Consider the following 20,446-nt stretch of genomic DNA (forward strand, 5'->3'; position numbering starts at 1 on the left):
GGTGTCCCAGCACAGGGGGAGAGGGGACCGTGGTCCTGTCCCCACGGCCCTCCACAACCACAAACACAGCCCAATGCCCCAACATGCGCCCCTCCCACCTCCCGCCACCACGTGCCTCCCAGCGCTCCCCTCTGCTGCTTTAGCTGCTGGGGACTCATCGCTGAGGAGGGGCACTGGGATGTACACGGGTGGTGTGCAAGTAGGGGTGAGTGGGGTGAGTGGGCGGTGAGTGTGGGGTGAGTGGAGGGTGAGTAGGGGTGAGTGGGGAGTGAGTGTGGGTGAGTGGGGGGTGAGTAGGGGTGAGTGGGATGTGAGTAGGGAGTGAGTGTGGGGTGAGTAGGGGTGAGTGGGGATCAGTGGGGGTGAGTGGGGGGTTACTGGGGGTGAGTGTGGGGTGAGTAGGGCTGAGTAGGGGTGACTGGTGGTGAGTGGGGGGTGAGAAGGGGTGAGTGGGGGCTGAGTGGGGGTGAGTAGGGGTGAGTGAGGGGTGAGTGGGGGTGAGTAGGGGTGAGTAGGGGGTGAGTGGGGGTGAGTAGGGGTGAGTGGGATGTGAATGGGGGGTGAGTAGGGGTGAGTGGGGGGTGAGTAGGTGTGACTGTGGGTGAGTGGGGGGTGAGTGGGCGGTGAGTAGGGGTGAGTGGGGGTTTGTGGGGGTGAATGGGGTGTGAGTAGGGGTGAGTGGGGCATGAGTGGGGTGTGAGTGGGCGTGAGTGGGGGTGATTGGGAGTGAGTGGGGGTGAGTGGGGGATGAGTGTGGGGTGAGTGGGGCATGAGTGGGGTGTGAGTGGGCGTGAGTGGGCGTGAGTGGGGGTGATTGGGAGTGAGTGGGGGTGAGTGGGGGGTGAGTGGGGCATGAGTGGGGTGTGAGTGGGCGTGAGTGGGGGTGATTGGGAGTGAGTGGGGGTGAGTGGGGGGGTGAGTGTGGGGTGAGTAGGGGTGAGTGGGGGGTAAGAAGGGGTGAGTGGGGGCTGAGTGGGGGTGAGTAGGGGTGAGTGAGGGGTGAGGGGGTGAGTAGGGGTGAGTGGGATGTGAATGGGGGGTGAGTAGGGGTGAGTGGTGGGTGAGTAGGGGTGAGTGGGGGGTGAGTAGGGGTGAGTATTGGTGAGTGGGGGGTGAATGGGTATGAGTATGGGTGAGTGTGGGGTGTGAGTAGGGGTGAGTGGGTGTTTGTGGGGGTGAATGGGGTGTGAGTAGGGATGAGTAGTGGTGAGTGGGGGCGTGAGTGTGGGATCAATTGGGTGAGTGGGCATGAAGGTAGGGTGAGTGTGGGATGAGGGTGGGTGAGTGGGTGGTGAGTGGGGGTGAGTGGGGGATGAGTAGGGGTGAGTGGGCGTGAGTGGGCGTGAGTGGGGGATGAGTAGGGGTGAGTGGGGGTCAGTGGGGGTGAGTGGGGGGTTACTGGGGCATTAGTGTGGGGTGAGTAGGGGTGAGTGGGGGTGATTGGGGTGAGTGTGGGTAAGTGGGCGGTGAGTGTGGGGTGAGTGGGCAGTGTGTAGGCGTGAGTGGGATGTGAGTAGGAAGTGAGTGGACGGTGAGTAGGGGTGGGTAGGGGGTGAGTAGGGGTGAGTATGGGTGAGTTGGGATGAGTGGGGGTGAGTGGGGAGTGAGTGTGGAGTGAGTGTGGGGTGAGTAGTCGTGACTAGGGGTGAGTGGGGGTAAGTGTGGGGTGTGGGGGGTGGGTAGGGGTGAGTGTGGGTGAGTCGGGGGTGAGTGTTGGTGAGTGTGATTGAGTGGGGGGTGAGTAGGGGTGAGTGTGGGTGAGTCGGGAGTGAGTGTGGGGTGAGTAGGAGTGGGAGGTGAGTGGAGGGTGAGTAGGGGTGAGTGGGTGTAAGTGGGCGTGAATGGGGGGTGAGTGGGGAGTGAGTGTGGGGTGAGTAGGGGTGAGTGGGCGAAGAATGGGGTGTGAGTTGGGGTGTGTGTGGGTCAGTGGGGGTGAGTGGGGGTTACTGGGGGGTGAGTGTGGGGTGAATAGGGTGAGTGGGGGTGAGTGGTGGTGAGTGGGGGTGAGAAGGGGTGAGTGGGGGCTGAGTGGGGGTGACTAGGGGTGAGTGGGGGGTGAGTGGGGTTGAGTGTGGGGTGTGTGGGGGTGAATTGGGGTATCGGTGAGTCTGGGGTGAGTGGGTATGGGAGTGGGTGAGTGTGGGTGATTGTGGCCTGCAAGTGGGGTGAGTGTGGTGTGAGTGGGTGGTGAAGGTGGGGTCAGTGTGGGGTGAGTAGGGGTGAGCGAGGGTCAGTGGGAGTGAGTGGTGGTGAGTGGGGTGAGTTGGCGGTGAGTGTTGGATGATTAGGGGTGAGTGAAGGTGAGTGGGGGTGAGCGGGGGGTGAGTGTGGGTGTGTGGGGGTGAGTTGTAGTATCAGTGAGAGGGGTGAGTGGGCCTTGAGTGTATGGTGCGTGTGCAGAGAGTGAGCACTCCCCGGAGTGTGAGTGAGCACTCCCGGGAGTGAGTGCGCACTCCCCGGAGTGTGAGTGCGTACTCCCGGGAGTGTGAGTGAGCACTCCCCGGAGTGTGCACTCCCCGGAGTGTGAGTGCGTACTCCCGGGAGTGTGCGCACTCCCCGGAGTATGAGTGAGCACTCCCCGGAGTGTGCACTCCCGGGAGTGTGAGTGCGCACTCCCCGGAGTGTGAGTGAGCACTCCCGGGAGTGTGAGTGCGCACTCCCGGGAGTGTGAGTGAGCACTCCCCGGAGTGTGAGTGTGCACTCCCGGGAGTGTGAGTGAGCACTCCCCGGAGTGAGCACTCCCCGGAGTGTGCACTCCCCGGAGTGTGAGTGAGCACTCCCCGGAGTGTGAGTGTGCACTCCCGGGAGTGTGAGTGAGCACTCCCCGGAGTGTGCACTCCCCAGAGTGTGAGTGTGCACTCCCCGGAGTGTGTTGCGCTCTCTCTGTAGTGTGAGTGCGTGCTCCCACCGTGAGTGTGTGGTGAGTGGGTGTTGAGTGGGCATTGAGTGGGCAGTGAGTGGGCGGTGAGTGTGGTGTGAGTAGGGGGTGAGTGTGGGGTGAGTGGGCGTTGAGTGGGCATTGAGTGGGTGGTGAGTGGGGGGTGAGTGGCGGTGAGTGGGGGTTGAGTGGGCATTGAGTGGGCAGTGAGTGGGCGGTGAGTGTGGTGTGAGTAGGGGGTGAGTGTGGGGTGAGTAGGCGTTGAGTGGGCATTGAGTGGGTGGTGAGTGGGGGGTGAGTGGCGGTGAGGAAACAGACCGCGTCCCTGACCCCTGGAGCCCTTCCCGACCTCCATGGCCAGCTGACACCTGGTGCCCGGGTCCCCCTCTCTGGGTTGCCCTGAGCTCCCCGAGGGCAGAGTTCACCCACCCCAGGGGGTAGGCATTCATTTATTCATTCATTCATTCATTTGGGTGATGGCTAGAGACGGTGCCGGGAGGGCATGTGAGGAGCAGGCGCAGCCAGATGCCAGCACCCTGCACCCCCCACCCCTGGAGCCGGGCTGTCACCTTGACAGGACAGAGCTCAGCCACCACCCCACACTCACAGCGTCTCCAGACTGTGCAGCCCCTCGAAGCTGTGGGTCCCCAGATGCTGGATTCGGTTGTTATGAAGATGCCTGTGTGGGAGGAAAGGCAGGTCAGGCTGGGTGCCCGCAGCACCCGCTGAGCGCGGGGGTTGGGGTGGGGGTTGGGGAAGGGGCAGACAGACGGTGGCTTAGGAGGAAGGTGGAGGCTGACACAGGGACAGGATGACCCCAGCGGTCCAGCCCTCTGACTCCAGAGACAAAATGATTGGCCAGGATGGCTTCTGAAGTCACGACCTCCAAGGCTGGACTCACCACAGCCTGCCGCTTTCTGACTTCCGATTAAAGGGGAATGGAGTGGAGCACCCTGGCCACAGCTGACTCGGCTCCTGCTATGTTCTCAGAGGGGCCTGATTTGGAGGGGGCTCTGGTCTGAGGCTTCCTCCATGGTCTTGCTCCCCAGGACCCAGCCTGCCTGACTCAGTGGCCAGACGCACTGGTGGCAGCCAACAGCCAACCACTGCAGACGATGTATAATTAAAGGCCAAGTGTTCTGTTACAGAGCCACAGACAGGCAAGCACAGTGGTGAGGGATGCTGAAGCCAGAGCAGTCAGGGAGGGCTTTCTGGAGGCAGTGACCCAGAGCAGGGCCTCGGAGGGAAGGAGATCTGGGCAAGCGGAGGGAAGGGTACCCCAGGCACCAGTGACCATAGGGACAAAGTGCGGGCTGGGGTGGGGCCTGGCCAGGCCACACACAGACTGGGAGAGAATGCTGAGATAAACAGCTAATTGAAAAGAAGCGACAGAATGTTCTTCTCCTGATTTTGAATGAAATGAGCGAAATAACAAAACCCCACCATCGCACCAGATATTACGAGTAGCAACAAATCAAGGACAGACATAAGTTAATGTAAGCAAACCGCAAAACCTGGGCATAAGGGATTGAGCAGGCATGAAGACAAAGTCCTGGGCATTCTCCCCCAAACCCCCAAATCTGAAGAGAGTCCTTTCCTTCTGCACTGGCTTCCAAAGTCAAGGCTGCAGGCTATGCCCCAAGTTGAGGAAATGGCTGGAAAGCCAAGGGAGCCACCTGGGTGGAGGGCGTGACTCAGCACTGCACAACACCTGGTCCAGTGGGCCAGCAGAGCCAAGTGCTCTGATGAGACTAGAGACCTCCTCCAAGCAGCCCACCCCCACTCCACTGGGGCTTGTACAAGTAAGGGAATCCAGGGCACTTGCAAGACTAGCCCACAGACTAGCTTGGAGGAGGGATCCCACGGGCCAACAGTGACACAACTGGGACAAGGAGACAGCTATCCAAGTGAAAGCCCCCAAAGGGAGTCACGTGCGATCATGAAACAGATGCAGAGGAAACGCGTGGACACACAAGGCAGCAAAGGTGGGGTCTAGTAGAAAATGGAACTCATGAGAGTGGCACAGAAGGAAGCCGTCACAATGGCTCTCCGCAGCCAGCCCTCCTCTCCAGCACTGTGCCAAAGACAGAATTTTAAAAATGAAAGAGAAAATGATGTCATAGACTAAGGAAGTAAATCAAGGACCAAAACTACGTCCTAAAAAACTCGTCAATGAATTTGAAACAGCTACGCAGACACTGCTGGAAACCAGAGTCACCGACAGTGGAGACATGCCTCGGGGGAGACAGCTAACGGCACTCAGGTTAGAACAGTTGTGGACGAACGGATGTGGAAGGATCCAGGCAGGTCCCCCCGGGGTAACTAACATGTCTGAGGAAGGAACCCAGAAACAAGACAGAGGAGTATTCAGGGGCAGAACACAAAAGAAAACTCTCCCAGAGGAAGAAAGACTGGAGTCTGCAGCTGAAAAGGTGTCCATTGTCGCAGGGGAACAGAATGCTGAGGATTCCATGCAGTGTCTGGATTAAAACCGTCTTCAGGCATAAAGGAAATCACGCGCGAGGGCAAGAAGCGAGTGGGCATCCAGGTGTGGTGCAGAGACACAGGCAGCAGGCAGACCCACCCAGCACGGCAGCCAGCACAGGGCCTGAGGATCCTGCGTGTCCCCCTGTCCTTATCCCCTGAGGGACAGACCCCTCCCACAGGGAGCTTCTGATTCATTGGAAGCACACAGCCCCGCCTTCTGGGCAGAAGCCGTCTCCCCTCACCAAGGGGTTAATTTTCCCCAATTTCTCCTGTCACCAAACTGTCATTTCTCCCTGCCTCCTGCTGAAGTCCAGTCTCCATTCTCTGCCTCCCCCCGCCCCCTGAAGCACCTCTGGTCACAGTCTCAGCTTTGCCAACATCCTCCCTGCACCGCCCCCCTCCACTCCCTGCCCCAGACTGCTCACTCAGGCCAGCTGCCTCCCCAGACTGGGCTGCGGTTGGTCAGCGGAGCCTCCTGCTGACCTTTGTCTTCAGTCTCCCGGGTTCCCACCCCTCCTTCTAATTCACCTTTCCCCTTGCTCAAAACCTTCACGTTCCCCTCCTCCGCCGGTGGACAGAGTCAACCCTGACCCTCGAGGTCCCGAACTCCTGTCGCCAGCCTTTTCTCCCAGACTCCACAGCCTCGGCATCTTTACTGCTTCTTGCTGGGGCTTTCATTCCCTTCCCTGCCAGACCTCCTCACCCGCCCGCACCTGTCAGGCCAAGGCCTGCCCCTCCCTACCATGAGCCTGACCACCACATTTCTGCTGCCGTTTTCACTAGACAGTCCCCCTGGCGAGCAAAGGCTTCATCCCACACCCAGTGACTCTGCCTGTAGACCCCCACATGGTGCTGCTGCTGATGGCCATGCACGGGACCCTCACTTCCCAGCAGCCCTGATCCCACTCCCTCGGGATGCTGCCAGGGTATTGCCGAAGCTGGAAGCAGACAGCTGCTCTGCTCACCTCTGCAGGCAGCCCTGTCTCCCAGGAGGGACACGTGGCCACCTGGCACCAGGGTGCGGCCCAAGAAGGTGCTCCCCCGGGGTCTCCAGTCTTCAGACAGAGGATCAGACAGAGTGGTGCCTGCTTCCCCGAGAGCAGGGTCCCTAACACACACGCGTCCGCAGCAACTGGTGTGGAACCCAAGGCAATTACGCACGACCTCCAAGCCCTTAGTAATTACCCTGTGAACTTACCAGTCACTCACAGCAATTAGCTGGGAGCTAATTTGCCTCAACAGCCCCCACTGGGGAGGCAGAGTTCACCCGGTGCCCACCCCTGCCAGGGATGCTATCTCCCAGGTAATCGCCCTGTGGGGTCAGCTGGCTAATTACCGGCGATGGCTTCTCTCGGCTTCTCCAGGCCTGAGCGCCATGAAGTCACCCTGTCCCTGTGCCAAAGCACAGGCTGCCTGCCTGGGTGTCAGACGCAGTGGAAGTCACTTAGGGGGTCCTGACCTGCGCGCTCTTTCTCCAGCGCGCGTGAGAAACGCTGCTTCAGCTGGGTTCTCTCCTCAGAGAGCCCCTCTCTGGCTCTAAAGGCATCTGGCCTCCTGGATCTGCAGAGCACTGCCCTCCTCATTGTCACACAGGGGGACAGACCAGGAGGCCAGCAGAGCCATCAGGCTTCCAGGCCAGCTCTGCAGTGGGCACGAGGCCCGTGGGGGTGGGGCACTCACAGCACCACGAGGCTGGTGAGGTTCCGGAAGGCGTAGTCGGGCACATGGCTGATGCGGTTCAGGGCCAAGGTCATGGCCTGCAGGGCGGGGAGGCTGTTGAGGGCCCTGACGGGGACCTGGGTGAGCACGTTGTCGTCCAGCCACAGGTGGCGGAGGCAGGGCAGCCCCTCAAAGCTCCTCTCGGGGACCAGGGAGATGAGATTGGCATCGAGGCGCCTGCAGGGAGAGAGGAGGGAGAGGGTCAGTCGGGGCCAGACCGAGGCCAATGTAGGGACTGGGCGGGGTGGGGCGCCCTGGGGCTAAGCTGGGAGCTGGCCCCGGGGGTCCTGGGTCCCCTCTGCAAGTTCCCAGAGTCTGCCCTCCTCCCGGCCGCAGTGCCTGGTCCTTTATGCCATGTGGTGCTGCCTCCTCTCAGACCCCAGGTCAGCCCGCAGCCCATGCGCGGACAACCAGTGTGTGCCCAGCACCCCCAGCTGCCTCTGCTCCCCTGCTCTGCCGGGTCTCCATTCTTCCCACCTCTGCCTGCTCCATGGACATAAAATCAAGAGGCCCCTGTCTCTCCTGATGGTCACAGCTCAGTGAGGGGGTGGGGAGCGGGGAGCCATGGGCAGCAGGAGAGGCCTCCAGGAGCAGTCCATCAGGGGAGGGGATCAGTTCCCGGCAGAGGGAGGGCGTGGGAACCAGAGAGCTGGCACTGCAGGGGCTGAAGGGGGTCGGGGCGCAGGAGTGAGAAGGGCCTGGGGAGGCGAGCCAGGGAGGTGGGCGGGAGCTGGAGAGGCCTCGGAGCCCAGCGCAGGGGACTCAAAGGGCTTTCGGAGCCGCTCCCACCCGCAGGTGGGACAGCAGCCTAGACGGACAGGGCTTGGCAGGAAGGAGAGAGCAATTATGCCAATTAAGCTCTGGAACCGAGTCAACATCCCGGCAGCCCCCCTGCAAGTGGGCCGGCGCCCTGAGTGGCTGCGGGTGCTCTTTCCTGCCTGTGCGAACACGGCAGGGGGGCTGGGGCGCGGCCCGTCGGGGCTTGCCTGGGCTCCGGCAACTGCTTGGTCCCCCAGAGCTAAGCTGCTCCCCCGCCCCCGCCCAGGGTCAAGGCTGAGGCAGGGTCCCCTCTCAGACCCCAGGTGAACCCCCAGCCCACCCCACTTCAAGGGTCCACAGGCCTGGCCGCAGACACCCCAGCGAGCTGGGGAGATGGGTCCCACTTGACTAATGTGATCTGGTTTAGGGCAAACAGCTCACTGACAGCGACCCACAGAACAGACGAAAAGAAACCTCAGAATCCCGCTCTATCAGGCCCCGCAGCCGCACTCACAAATCAGTGAGACGCAGGGAGAGGCGGAGGAGTGGCGGGCCGGGGCGCAAACGCAGCTTCTCCTGCTTCTGTCCCTCAGCGCGCTCCTCTCTCGAGGGGGCGGGACAGAGATTCCCACCTCGGAAAGCCCATTTCCAGCCCACAGATGCTTCCTCGAACTTCTCTTTCTAATCCACTCCATATCCTACCAGATCTGAGTCAAACACAGGACGGACGGATTTAGGGGTCCTAGTGGACCACCAGCTGCTCATGGGTGTTACCAGGCATTCGTTTATAAGGGCTCACGCACGTGACAATGGCAGAGTCCTGGACCTTCCGAATTCACGGCCCCCCGGCTGGCTCTGCTCTGAGCTCAGAAACCCTCAAAAGCCTCCTCCAGGCCTCCCTCTGCCCTTTCCCACCGTGCGTGGGAGAGTAAGGAGAGGCGGGACGAGGTACCTGAGGACAAGGACCGTGGATTTGGTGCCAGTTAGCGGCTGGCTTCCCCGGCCAAACCCCAGCCCCGCCCCCAACCCCAGGCCCAGGGAAAGACTACGCAGGTCACAGGTCGGGGAGGGGGCTGGGAAAGGCCTGGCGGACACAGAGCTGTGGACGTCAGCCAGGACTCCTCCCCCTCTCAGGGCTGCTTCTTCACCTGCAGAGGGGTGGTGGGAAGGGTCTTCATGGCTCTGACCTGCTAGGAGTCTCTGCTTCATTGGCCAAGTTCGGAGTCGGGTCCCTGTGCCGCAGACAGGCCATCCCACAGGCCTGTGGTGTCACGCGGGGGCTCCGGGCAGCCACCCCCAACCCCAGGACCCACAAGCATGTCAAGATGACTCAAATTCTACCATGTAGGCCATAGTTCTTTTTTGGAGTAAAGGAGTTGCCTATTAGGGTTTTTAAAAATCTGGCAAGAATTATAGGTGGTCTTTTCATAGAGAATAGCTTTTTGAGAGAAACTTCTGGAAATGGGACCCAGACATGGGATACAGGGAGCTCTGGGCCGGAGGGTGAGGACCTGGGAAAGCTGACCAGTCCGGACCTTGGAGCAGCTCCAGAGGCTCCCACCCGATAGCTTTCCTCCCCATCAACTGGACGCCCCCAGCAGCCTGTGTTCTCCCTCCTGACCATGCCCGCAGGGGGCACTCACCCTGTGTCCCTACTGATGGGCACAGGCACTCGCAGCCTGCAGTGAGGGCCGAGGCAGCCATCAGCCCAGGTCACAGGTAAAGGTCGCAGAGCAGAGAGACAGCAGAGACAGACCAGACTGTTGGCGTGGAGTCCAGGGTGCACCTCCCCCCCGCCCGCGTTCCCTCGGGAGAAGGCGTCCCTCCGTCCCTGCCCCCGGGCAAGCGCTACAGGGACCGCCCCCCAGACACCCCACTCAGGACGGTGCTGCAGAGGTCTGGTGAAGAGCTTGGATCCCGCGTTGGGGTCGCCTCCCTTGGGTCCTAGGCTCTGTCTACACACCTGGAGCCCAGCCAGGCCCTCACCAGGTCCAGACACAAAATCGCCCAGAGCCAGAGCCTGAACTCTCCCGGGTGGGGGACCTGGGACAGAGGCAGCTGGCTGAATGAGACCCCAAGCTTCCCTGCAGGGGGTGAGGTGGATGAGGGGTACAGGCGTATGGTATGGAGCCCCCTTCACCTGGAGGGTTGGGGGTGGGGACAGCTGAGAGCCACGCCCCCCCTCCACAGGAAGGTCTGAGTTTCCTCATTTCTGACATATGCCGCCTGATGAGACCTGTCCCCCCTCCTTGTCAGCCTTTCAGTAGATCCAAGGTGGGGTGTGAGATCTCTGAGCCACCTGTCCGGGCACCGATGGGCGAGCTGGGGCCTGTAGGCGGTCAGCCCTTCCTTCTGCTCATCAAAGGGGGTACCTGAGCGCCCCTCCCACTGCCCTCATGTTTCATTCGGCAGCAATATACAAAAATAAGGACCCACCCTCCCAGAGGAAGGCACAGAGGAGACTCTGTGTGGACTCTTTATGAGCTTCCCCTGCGGACGCAGCCTCCAGCTCCAGGCAGGGGGCCAGCTTTGTGGGTGACAATCCCGGAATCATGGGGCGGGGACCACAGAAAGACATCTCATCCGCCTCCCAGCCCCCAGCCATCGGGTTCCTCGCGCCAGGCTGGTTTCTGGGGTCCCTCCTGGGCTCTCTGGGGCTGTGCGCTGTGGTTCCCCAGCCCCGTGCTCGGCAAAGGGCCTCTCCAGGGAGGGGTGGCGATGCCGGAGGTTAGGAAGTGCAATCAGCACCCCAGTGTTTCAAAGGTCCTTAAAAGCCACCCCAGCAGACGCTATAGTAAGAGGTACCAGGGGAAACCAAGCCACATGCCAACGCTTTCAAAGGCAGCCTAAGGGAGGGGGAGAAGGAGGGAGGAACAGCCTCCATCAGTTCTGGCTTCCCTGTCGCAGGGCTCCAGTCCCTCCAGGGTCGATGCTGCCCGCTCTCGCTTCCAGGGCCCCGAAGTTTCCCCGTGGACCAAAGTGGGGACTGGGGAGGCTATAGCTGTGTGGTCTTGATCCTCTCCTCCCCAGCCTCCCATCCATCCATCATCCATCCATCTATCCATTAATTTATCTGTCCTCCCATCCATCCATTCGTCTGTCCGTCCTTCCCTCTGTCCTTCCTTCTATGCACCCACCCCCAGCCCCATATTGTGATCTTGTCTTTCTCTTGCTCAGAGTTTCCTGGTCTTCTGTCAACTACAACCCTTGAGCTTGGTTTTCAGGATTCCTCCCCTGGGGTGACTCTCCCCAGCCCCATTTGTCAGAGGGTCCCCCTTTCTCCACGTCACTGGGAAATTTGCCTCCCTTCTTCCCCCTACCCCAGAGTTCATGGTTTTCCACCTGCCCTGCTTGAAATATGCTTCTGCCTCCTCTTCCCAAATCTCCACTTAAAACTCCTCTCCTCCCGGACCTCATGGCCGAATCCCATGTGGTGCTGGTCACTCCTACACCAGCTCCTGCTCCTCACCAATGGACCCACAGCGCTCACCACCTGCCCACCTGCACTACAGCCTCCGCCTGGGAAGGAAACAGAGGAAACACTGAGAAACCAAGGGCTCCTGGCAGCACCTTCACAGTAACCAGACAGAGGCAGCAACACCACTCACTCCCCCACCCACGCAGTGGACGCCGCTCAGCCACGGGGAGCAATGAGTCCCGGCATGTGCGTGAATACACGCGTGGACGCAAACTGAAAATGCTGCGCTGAGCGAGAGAAGCCAGACCCAGAATGCTGTGTGCTGTGCGGCTCCATTTCTGTGAAACGTCCAGAGCAGAAAATACAGAGGCAGAAAGTGACCAGAGCTTGCCAGGGCCTGTGAGAAGAGACGGATGCCCTGCGGGTACCGGTTTTCTTGGGGGTGATGAAAATGTTCTGGAATTAGACAGATGCGGGGGTCGCACAAGGTCATAGACGTACTGAAAACAACTGACCGTCCATGTTCAGAGGCTGCATTTTATGCTCCGTGAGGTATATCTTCATTTTTAAAAATACCTGCAGCTGAGATGACGATGCCAGTGCTATGAGCACCATCGGAAGGGACACTAAGCCAGGCCAGGGTGACCAGGGAGACCACACGTGTGCAGGAGGCGTGTGCATTGTCAGGGTGCGTGTTTGTGGAGAGACAGACGCTCCCGGGCTTTGTGTCTGGGTGGGATGACTGTGGGTGAAGTTCGTTTTCCTCTTTTTAGTTTTTGTATTTTCTAAATTTTCTACAATGAGTCAGAACGAAAATAAACATGTTTTTTTTTTTTTTAAACAAATGGCGTCAGTGTATAATTAAGGCCCAGACGCTGAGCGCTGAGAGGAAGGAGGCCGGCGGGGCGGGCGCGGGACAGGGATGGTGTGGGCACAGCCAGCGGCCGCATCGAACAGCAGCCCTGCTTCGGCACCTTCTCCGTGTCCCGCACTTGCCAGATCTCCTGCCCTGTGGGTTTCCAGGTCACCCAGCCGTTGCTGTGGTCCAGGCGTTCTCCTGCAGGGTGTCTTGACTGCCCCCATTCAGCTGGGTTCCCTGAGCCATGCTGGTCCCTGTGTCTGGGCTGAAGGCTGGACACTGTCAGATTCAGGCACCTGTCAGGCTGCACGTGGCAGACGGACCGCGAACAGGGACCCACTGCCCTGGGCTGGGCATGGCATCTTTCTCAGACTTTACAGACCCCACAGGTCACCACTGAGTGTCCCAACCACAACTTCTGAAGCCAGACCTCTAGACAACACCTAAAGGGGACTTGTTTTCTGTGCCCATGCCCTGCCCCTCCAGCCAGCCTGAATTCTGGCCAGGCTGCCCTCCGCGTCCTGGCGGCGGGTGGGTCTGGCAGCTTCAGGCCCAGCTAAGACACGAGACTCTTGCTGGGCTGCCCCTCCTGCCACCCCATTAGGACTGAGGATACCTGGCTCTGGTACTTCACATTTCCCATGCACCCAGCAGGCTCAGAGTCCAATGGGATCAGTCTAGGAGGACTTTCTAGAGGAGGTGAGTATTGCACTAATGGAAGCAGTGGAGAGGCAAGGCTTGGAGGTAGACGAGGGCAGGTTTGGGGAACTGGGGTGGGGGGCAGCTGGTGGAACTGACTTCACTGGAATTCGTGGAGAGCAGGGACACCCACTGGTAGGCAGTGGGACTCAGGGAGGATCTGCCCCAGCTGGGCCCTGGGGCTGGGTGGTTTCTAGTCGGAGGAACAAGATTGCTTAAGTGGTGCTCTCTAATGACCTGGGGGAGTCTCAGGGGGTCCCCCCTTCATCATGCCCCCAGATCCATTCACCCCCTTACACCCAGAACTAAGCACTAGGGACCCGGGCTCCCTCCATCGCCCCTTCCCCTCCCTTCCAAGTGGCTCCTTCCCTACTCCAGGTGTTCAGAGGGGTTTTTACAATGAGGCCCTTCAAGCCCCAGGTTAGCAGATGGGCAGCTGAGAGGTGGTTAATGATGGCTGGGGAGTGGGCAGGTGCCAAGTGGCTGCACGGGACCCCAGGCTGGTGGCTCCCTGAGGAAGCCTGCAGCCCCCAGCTCCTGCTGCTGCAGCCTCAGGGCCTCTGGCTTGCTCTTCATCACCCCCCCCAACCCCCCAAGCTCCAGGGCCAGGCTGGCCTCTCCTTCAGCACCATCTCCATTACCCACGGGGGCGGGGTGACAGGGACCACCCCTCAGGAGCATTCCCTAACTGGAATGTTCCCGGCTTTGGGAGGTGCCAAGGGGCTCTTCAGAAGAACGTTTGCTCCCCACTTGCTGGGTTTAGGTTGATGCACATACTGGCCTGCAGACCCAGCGGCACAGCGACAGGGGAGACCCACAGCCCACGGCCCATCGCCCCATCTCTGTGAATCCACACATGGAGCCCCCAGTAGCCCAGCCCCAGCCTCACCTCCTCCAGGCCCCGTCTCCACGCTTCTCATCTTCAACCCCGTGAGCCCCTCGCAGCCCTCACACTTGTCTTAGCTCCATCTTCTGCCCCAGCTCCCCCCAAAGGGACAGTGGAGGCAGGAAGGGCCTTCTCCCCGCGTCCCTCCTTTCCCAGAACTTCCAGAAGGAGGTGATTTCCTGAAGGAGATGCAGGGAGGGGACAGAGCTGGGACGGGAAGAGACAGCTTTGCAAGGGAATAGGAGTGACCTCTGCTCTGCGGGCTGCCAGGGCCCCTGCAGGCCTCAGCCCCTTTCAGCCATGCACCCAAGTTCATGGGCACTGTCCTGCCTTGTCACCCACAGAACCTTTCCAAGTCCCAGAGCCCAGCCCAGGCCTGGCCTTATTTATAGGTGGGCGCAGGAAGGAATCGGCTCCAAGTCCAAAAGCAAGTGTCAGACTGGTGGAAGCTGCTGGGATGGGTCACCTTCCAGAACAACTGGTCACAGAGCCTCCTGGTGGAAGAGGTCACAGAGGGTCACCCCCTTCAGAGGGAAGACGCGTCTGCAGGCCTGGCCTGGGCTTCACTCGCTGGGAGCTCCCTCTCTGCTGCCTGGTCTCCTCACCTGCAGGAGGGGCTGTCAGACTGGGTGACCACCACACCCCCCAGCTCCTGAATCTGAGGGCCTGGGGCCTGGGCCAGGCAGCCTCCCCTGACGCGGCCTCGCCGGTGGCCAGAGCAGGGCCCGCACGCCGGCCGCCTTTTCTAGCTGCCGTGTGAATTTCCACGCTCCAGCCAGCGGCTGGCAGCCACCTGGGCTTCCAAGGCTCATAAACGGGTGGAAAATTACTCATGAACTCAAAAAAGATCACACTTTCCCCGCCCCTGACCGGCCTTGTCTCCCCAGGATGGCGGCGGGCCTGGGGACAGGGTGCGGCCGGCCGGCGGAAGGGGCTGCAGGCACATGGGCACTGACCCCACCCCTTCCTGGCTGGGGTCCCAGCCTTCTCTCACCTCCGCTCTAAGCTGGCAGAGAGACAAAATTCTGGAAAGATGCCATCGTTCCCAGAAAATGCCCAGTGGATCAGAGGAAGGGGGTCAAGCCCCTCCTCCTGTCCCCAGGCTAATGAGGAGTTTGTGACTCTAAAGGGCCTCCAGAAGGAAAAACTCTGGCTTTCCTTCCCTCCCTGTGGGTATGGACAGCTGGGAGGTTCTTCGGAGAGTCTAACCTTGGTGTCTCCGGCTGCATCCTCAGGAGGTATGGGCATCTCGGGGCCTCTAGGCTGCTCCACAACCAAATCAATCCAAACGTGACCTCCTTCCCATTTGTGCAAGTGATGGCAGGAAAGGGGGTTGCAGCCTGAGGACGCTGCCTCTGTCCTCTCCCATGGAGGAAGCCCCCCACACTCTTTCATGGCTCTGCCTGGGACTCTGTGCGCCCTAAACCACACCTGAGTTATCAGCTCCCACAACCCCTCTCTGGTGGGGGCCCCAGACTCTCAAAGGCCTTGCAGGCCCGGCCCGCAGGCGCTCCCAGGGCTTGGGGGGCCCACCAGGAGCTGGGCCCTGGCGTTCCTTGTGGGCGAGGCCCATGCCGCTCCTGGGTGGTCACTTGGGCACCTCCACCACACACCAGCACTTACGGCTGAAAGAACCACCCCGGGAGCCCAGGCCTGGCCTACCAAGGATGCACTGCTGGTAGCTCGGCGGCCACACTACCGTGTCCAGACCTCCCGCTACGCAGGGGCTGCTGCACGCCCACCCACCTCAGAGCAGCCTCTGCCCCAGACACATGTAGTAATCAACTCCCGGAACCTGGGGATCCAAATCTAGTAGCATATAATCATGGAGCCCGAAATAGCCACACCAGGGAGCCATCTGCCACCTCGTGCGTCCCCGGGGACCCCTGGGCCAGGCCCCACCGCGTGGCTGGGCCTTGGGGCCCTCGCCGGCGGGCAGGCATGGTGAGTGGTGCTGGCAGTCACCACTGGGCCTCAGGGGCAGCTGGGGGTGTTCTCCAGGATGGGGTCTTGGACCAGAGCTGCCCAGACTCAGGGTCTTGCTGCTCCCTCCACCCTGAGAGGTGCCTTCCTCTTCCCAGTGCCCGGAGAGTCTGAGAAGTGCCCCCTTCGGAGTCCCTGAGCCCACGGACCTCTTGAAGACGCTCCTCCAGGAGGCTGAGCGTGGTGAGGGAACCCCGCGGGGCCCTATGCCCTCAGCACCGGGCGGCCCGCTGGGAGCTGCGAGCCTCGCCGGCCTCCCAGGTCTGCACGTGAGGTGGGCTCGCATGGCAGGGGCTGGGACAGAAGAGCTGCCGCTGGTGAGAAGCTCCCAGAACTGTCCCCCTGCCCTTCCCAGGGAGATGCTAACCAGGCCCAACCAGCCTCGGATCAAGGCCAGGGGGCGCCAGGGATCAATGTGGGTGCCCCTTGCTCCCCAGGCAACCCACAGCATCCCCGTGTGTGGATGCACATTAGCACCCCTCCAAAAATGCATACATTTGCAGTCTACCCCTGTGCGATGGGATTAGGGATAGACATGGTCACGAGGGGGGGTCCCCTTGGAGGGAGGGCCGTTGCCCTTGTAAGCGTCAGGGAGTGCTGGCTTCCCGGCGCCACTCCCTCCACGTCAGGGCCAGTGAGAACAGGGCCTCCCCAGAGCTGTGGCCTCCCAGCTGGTAGAAACGCGTTTCTGCTGCTCATAGACTTTCCCTTGCCCAGGAGTCATGAGCGACTCAGGGACAGAGCCTGTGACCCACTGGGACATTCTTGTGTCTCTCTGGCATCATGTCCTCCCGGGGCACCTGGCCGTCTATGGTCTCACTTGACCCTCTCACCCTGGAGATGGGGATCTTGGCGTCAGGGAGCGGAGGGGACTTGTCCAAGGCCTCACAGCGTGTTCGTGACAGCGAGGACTTGAATCCATATCTCTGGGCCCTAAACCCTGTGTGTTCAAGGACACACGGCAGGCAAGGTGGGAGTTGGAGCTCCGTTACATCTGGCTGCATGTCCCCGGCAACTTCTTGGGGGTCCTTGTGGCTGCACTTTGCCGTCAGGCATGGCTCCTTGGAGGGTGACCAGGACCAGGCTGTGCTCCTGTCCCTGTCCCCTCCCCTTTACTCCTGTCACTGTGCTTTTCTGATGCCTCTCTGGGCCCAGCCCAGCCCCATCCGAGGCCTTTCTGAGCTGTTTTCCTGACTTTCCATGGACCTTCCCCCCGACAGCCTGCCTGCCACCCCCCTACCGGTTTTCTATCTTCCCCAGGCTCCCCCAGCTTCCTGCAGTTTCTCTCGGCCTGGGCGCAAGCCTGGCATGACACGGCTGGCACTGTTACCCTGTCACCCCCCACATTGGTCGGGGAGGAAGCAAGTGCAGCAGAGGGGAGGGGCGGCCTGGTGCTGCCCACCCACGTCCCAGCGGAACAGCCTGGGCCCCCACCGCAGCCCCACTCACCAGGCCTGCGTCTTCCTGCCCTGAGATGCGGTTCTAGCTGGGGGCGAGCGGAGCACAGGCCAGAACCTTCCCTGAGGCCCCAGGAATGTCCTGCTAGGGAAGAGAACAGCCTTCTCCAGGGACCCGAGCTCCCCAGGGGGGGTCTGGCTGCTCTGGGGGAGGGGTCTGAGCAGGATGTGTCCTCGAGATACCTCTCTGGTCACTGACTGCCACCAGGAAGGAGGAAATTTCTATCTGCTGGTACTTGTGGGGAAGGAGGGAAGGGCCACCCAACAACGGCCACCAACAGTGGCTTCCATGGCAGCGCTGGCAGGCGGGACACAGCCTGAGAAGCCCAGTGACCCGGGGGACAGCCCTGACTTTGGAAGTGCCCCGAGCGTGCGTGACAGCAGGGTGACTACGATTGGAGAGGGTTTGTGGGGATGAGCTCAGACACCAACTGTAAAGCCCCCTGTGCAGCCCTGGCTGGCGGCACGGAGGGGTGGGGGGCGGGGCTCCAAAAATTGTCCTTTACTCTCACGCTCTCCTTTCCATCCAGCAGCCCAAGCTGGCTTTAATGTCCCCGTCCCAGATGGAGGGACCCGAACTTGATGGGACAGTGTGTCACTCTGAGGTCCCAGCTCCTCAAAGTTTGGGATGTAACACCTCTCCGAACCTTCACGGCGGGTCAGGTAGCCCCTTCTCCCCAGCACACACTCACTCTGACACCCTACAGGTGGGGTGACTTCTCAGTCTGTCACTGATGCTTGGGCACCCGACCTGAAGGCAACTCAAAGTCAACACGTCTAAGGGACGTCAGCACCCCCTTCCCCTGGGCCCTCCTCGCTCATCCTCTGGACATCACTCCTCCATCAACACGTTCTCATCAACCCCCTCCCAGGTGACAGGTTCTCAGCGACTGGCCTTGCGTCCCCCTCGGCTGCCACATCCAGTCAATACCACTGATGACAACTGTCACAGGATCCACAGAGGTACGGTTCTACGTCTTCTTCATGTATGAACTCATTTTCTTCTATCCCATTGCGGGGCCACCTCTGTTTTATTGATACAGAAGCAGAAGCCCACGGATGATAACCTGCCTCATGTCCCGCCAGTGGAGCGCAGAGCAACTGCAGGCCTGGCGGCCTGGCTTCCCGGCACCTCCACCGTCGGCCACTGAACCTGCCTTGCCTTCTGCCACCAGCCTGCTCCCTTGGTTCACAGGCCCCTTCACGGGCCCCCGCCTCCAGGCTGCCCTCCGTAACTGCAGCCAGTCATTTTTCAAAGATACAAACTCTACCCTATGGCTCTCCGGCTGAAATCCTGCACTGGCTCCCCAGGGTCTTGAGCATAAGGTCCAAACCCTTAGTGACTCCCTTGCTGGTTCTGGGTCTGTCTTCCCTGCCTACCTGTTCCCTGCACACACAGCTAACCTCCCAGAAAACTCCCTAGAATTCACTCGGGTCTTCTTACCTCTGTGTTTTTGCTTGTGCCGTTCCCTCCGCCTGGCACCCTCGCCCCTGCCCGCCCCCCACCCCGACCCTGGGCTGAGAGGCCTGTGTCCTGACACACTGCTAACTGTGCCTTGGTCTCCCCCACGGGTAAGCCTTCTGCTCAGCCCCCCAACTTTGGTTTCTCCCGAAGTCCCTATACACAGGTCCATACCAGGCCTGGGATGTGTGAGCAACCAGCGTGTGGCCCCGGGCAGGCCGCACCTGTCTGCCGAGGCTCCGTCCTGTGTCCACGATGCCCCCACTGGGCGGGAGAGGAACTGTAGGACTCCAGGAAGGCGGCTGTGACCTGGTGGCCAGTGTGTCCCCAACGCAGTCCCGCCCAAGCAGGGGAAATGGATGTCTAGCCCACCCCACCCCAAAGCCCAGGGGCTAGAACAGCTCACATGGAGGAGACAGCCTCTTCCTGACACTTCTGGGGGGCAGCTGCCTCCACCCCCCACCCCAGGCTCAGGCAGAATGCCAGACGCCCCAGGCCGGCTGCCCTGGTGGCCCCACCTAGGGAGGTCCCATTCCCACAGTCCTCGGCGGGGCCTGGAGCCTCCCATCCCCGGATACACCCTGGAGTCTACACACACGCACCCCCCCCCCTGACCACAGCAACATCCCTACACGGCGAAGCTCGAGCACAGGCTGCCTGAACACGGGGGACGGGAGGGTGCGGAGGAGGGGCCCGGTGGGGACTCACAGAGACTGCAGGCTCGGCAGCTGCCGCAGCGCCTCGGCGGGGATGCCTCCCAGCTGGTTGTTCTGCAGCATCCTGCAAGGAGAGGAGGGGCTTGGGGGACCCAGGCATGTGGAGTGGGGTGCCTCCCGGGACCCCCCTCATGGGATCCTTCCCTCTCACCCCAGCCCGGCCCATCGTGGGGTGTCGGGGGCTGTGCAGGGGCTGCGAGGTGTGCGGGGCCCAGAGGGGTCACAGAAGGGATCACGGGAGGGAGAGGCAGAGCCAGAGGATGGAGGAGAAGCAAAGAGAGGTGTGGGCGGCCAGAGGTCAGAGGTTAGAAGATAAGCCTCTCACCCAAGATCACTCAGCTCACAGCCGTGGGAAAAGAGGCCCATTTCCTAATCTTTAAGTTTAGTAACAGGAACAGCGGACAGGAGGGACACTGGTCTTAGAACCTGATGTGGATAAGCTCAAGCTTACCCAGAGGGTTGGGTCTAGAGAGCTACCAGCCAGGGCCGCATGGGGCCTGTGTCGTCCGGCAGACACAGTGGGGACAAGGGGCTCCTGGGTCACTGTCCCCCAGGCTCTCCTAAACAGCCAGCATCACAGGGACTCGGAAGAGCTGGGTTCTCTGAGGATGGGGACAAGAGGAGCTCCTTGGAGGATGAGGAGGAGCTGGCCCGGGATGGATCCCCGGCCCCCTGCTCAGCTGGCGGAGGGCGGCGGAGGGGTGGCAGAGCCCAGGCCACCCCCACATGCGCTGTGCTCCTGAAGGGCCGGCCCCCAGCCAGGCTCTGTGCAGCCTGGTGGGATCTTCCAAGGACAATTCCGCTTCACGGGAAGAATTTAACACTATGCCCTCAGGTGTCCTGAACACGGGCAGCCACACTGCAGGCCTGGAAGTCAGACAGCTGCGGAGTCCCGGCGGTGTGACAGTGTACAAGCCACTTACACTCCTTGTCTGGGGACTGGGGACAGGGACAATGGACTGTAGCAGTGGAAAAGGCCACCATTGTGAGCTGACATTGTGAGTTATTGTCAACATCTGGCCACCCTCTCGCTTGGCTTTGGGTCCCTCATCTTCCGCCGGAATAAACCTCCCTCAGTGGTCACATTCGGTGACCCAGGATGTCTCCTGCCCCCCGTACTTCT

The 20,446-nt window shown here is 61.0% G+C and overlaps 1 protein-coding gene across 1 annotated transcript in view; it reads right to left on the reverse strand.

The window, feature by feature from the left end:
• The window catches only part of LGR6 (leucine rich repeat containing G protein-coupled receptor 6), a 67,444-nt gene that overhangs the window by 25,606 nt on the left and 21,392 nt on the right, over nucleotides 1-20,446 (reverse strand). Inside the window, exons 4-6 of the mRNA XM_090263299.1 lie at nucleotides 19,316-19,387; nucleotides 7,046-7,261; nucleotides 3,486-3,557 (exon numbers count right to left, since the gene is read on the reverse strand). Coding sequence (XP_090119425.1) covers nucleotides 3,486-3,557; nucleotides 7,046-7,261; nucleotides 19,316-19,387 — 360 coding nt within the window. The remainder of the gene's footprint in view (nucleotides 1-3,485; nucleotides 3,558-7,045; nucleotides 7,262-19,315; nucleotides 19,388-20,446) is intronic.

The sequence above is a fragment of the Furipterus horrens genome, unplaced genomic scaffold (assembly GCF_987537825.1).
Source record: "Furipterus horrens unplaced genomic scaffold, mFurHor1.1.pri manual_scaffold_15, whole genome shotgun sequence".
In the NCBI taxonomy this organism is placed as follows: Eukaryota; Metazoa; Chordata; class Mammalia; order Chiroptera; family Furipteridae; genus Furipterus; species Furipterus horrens.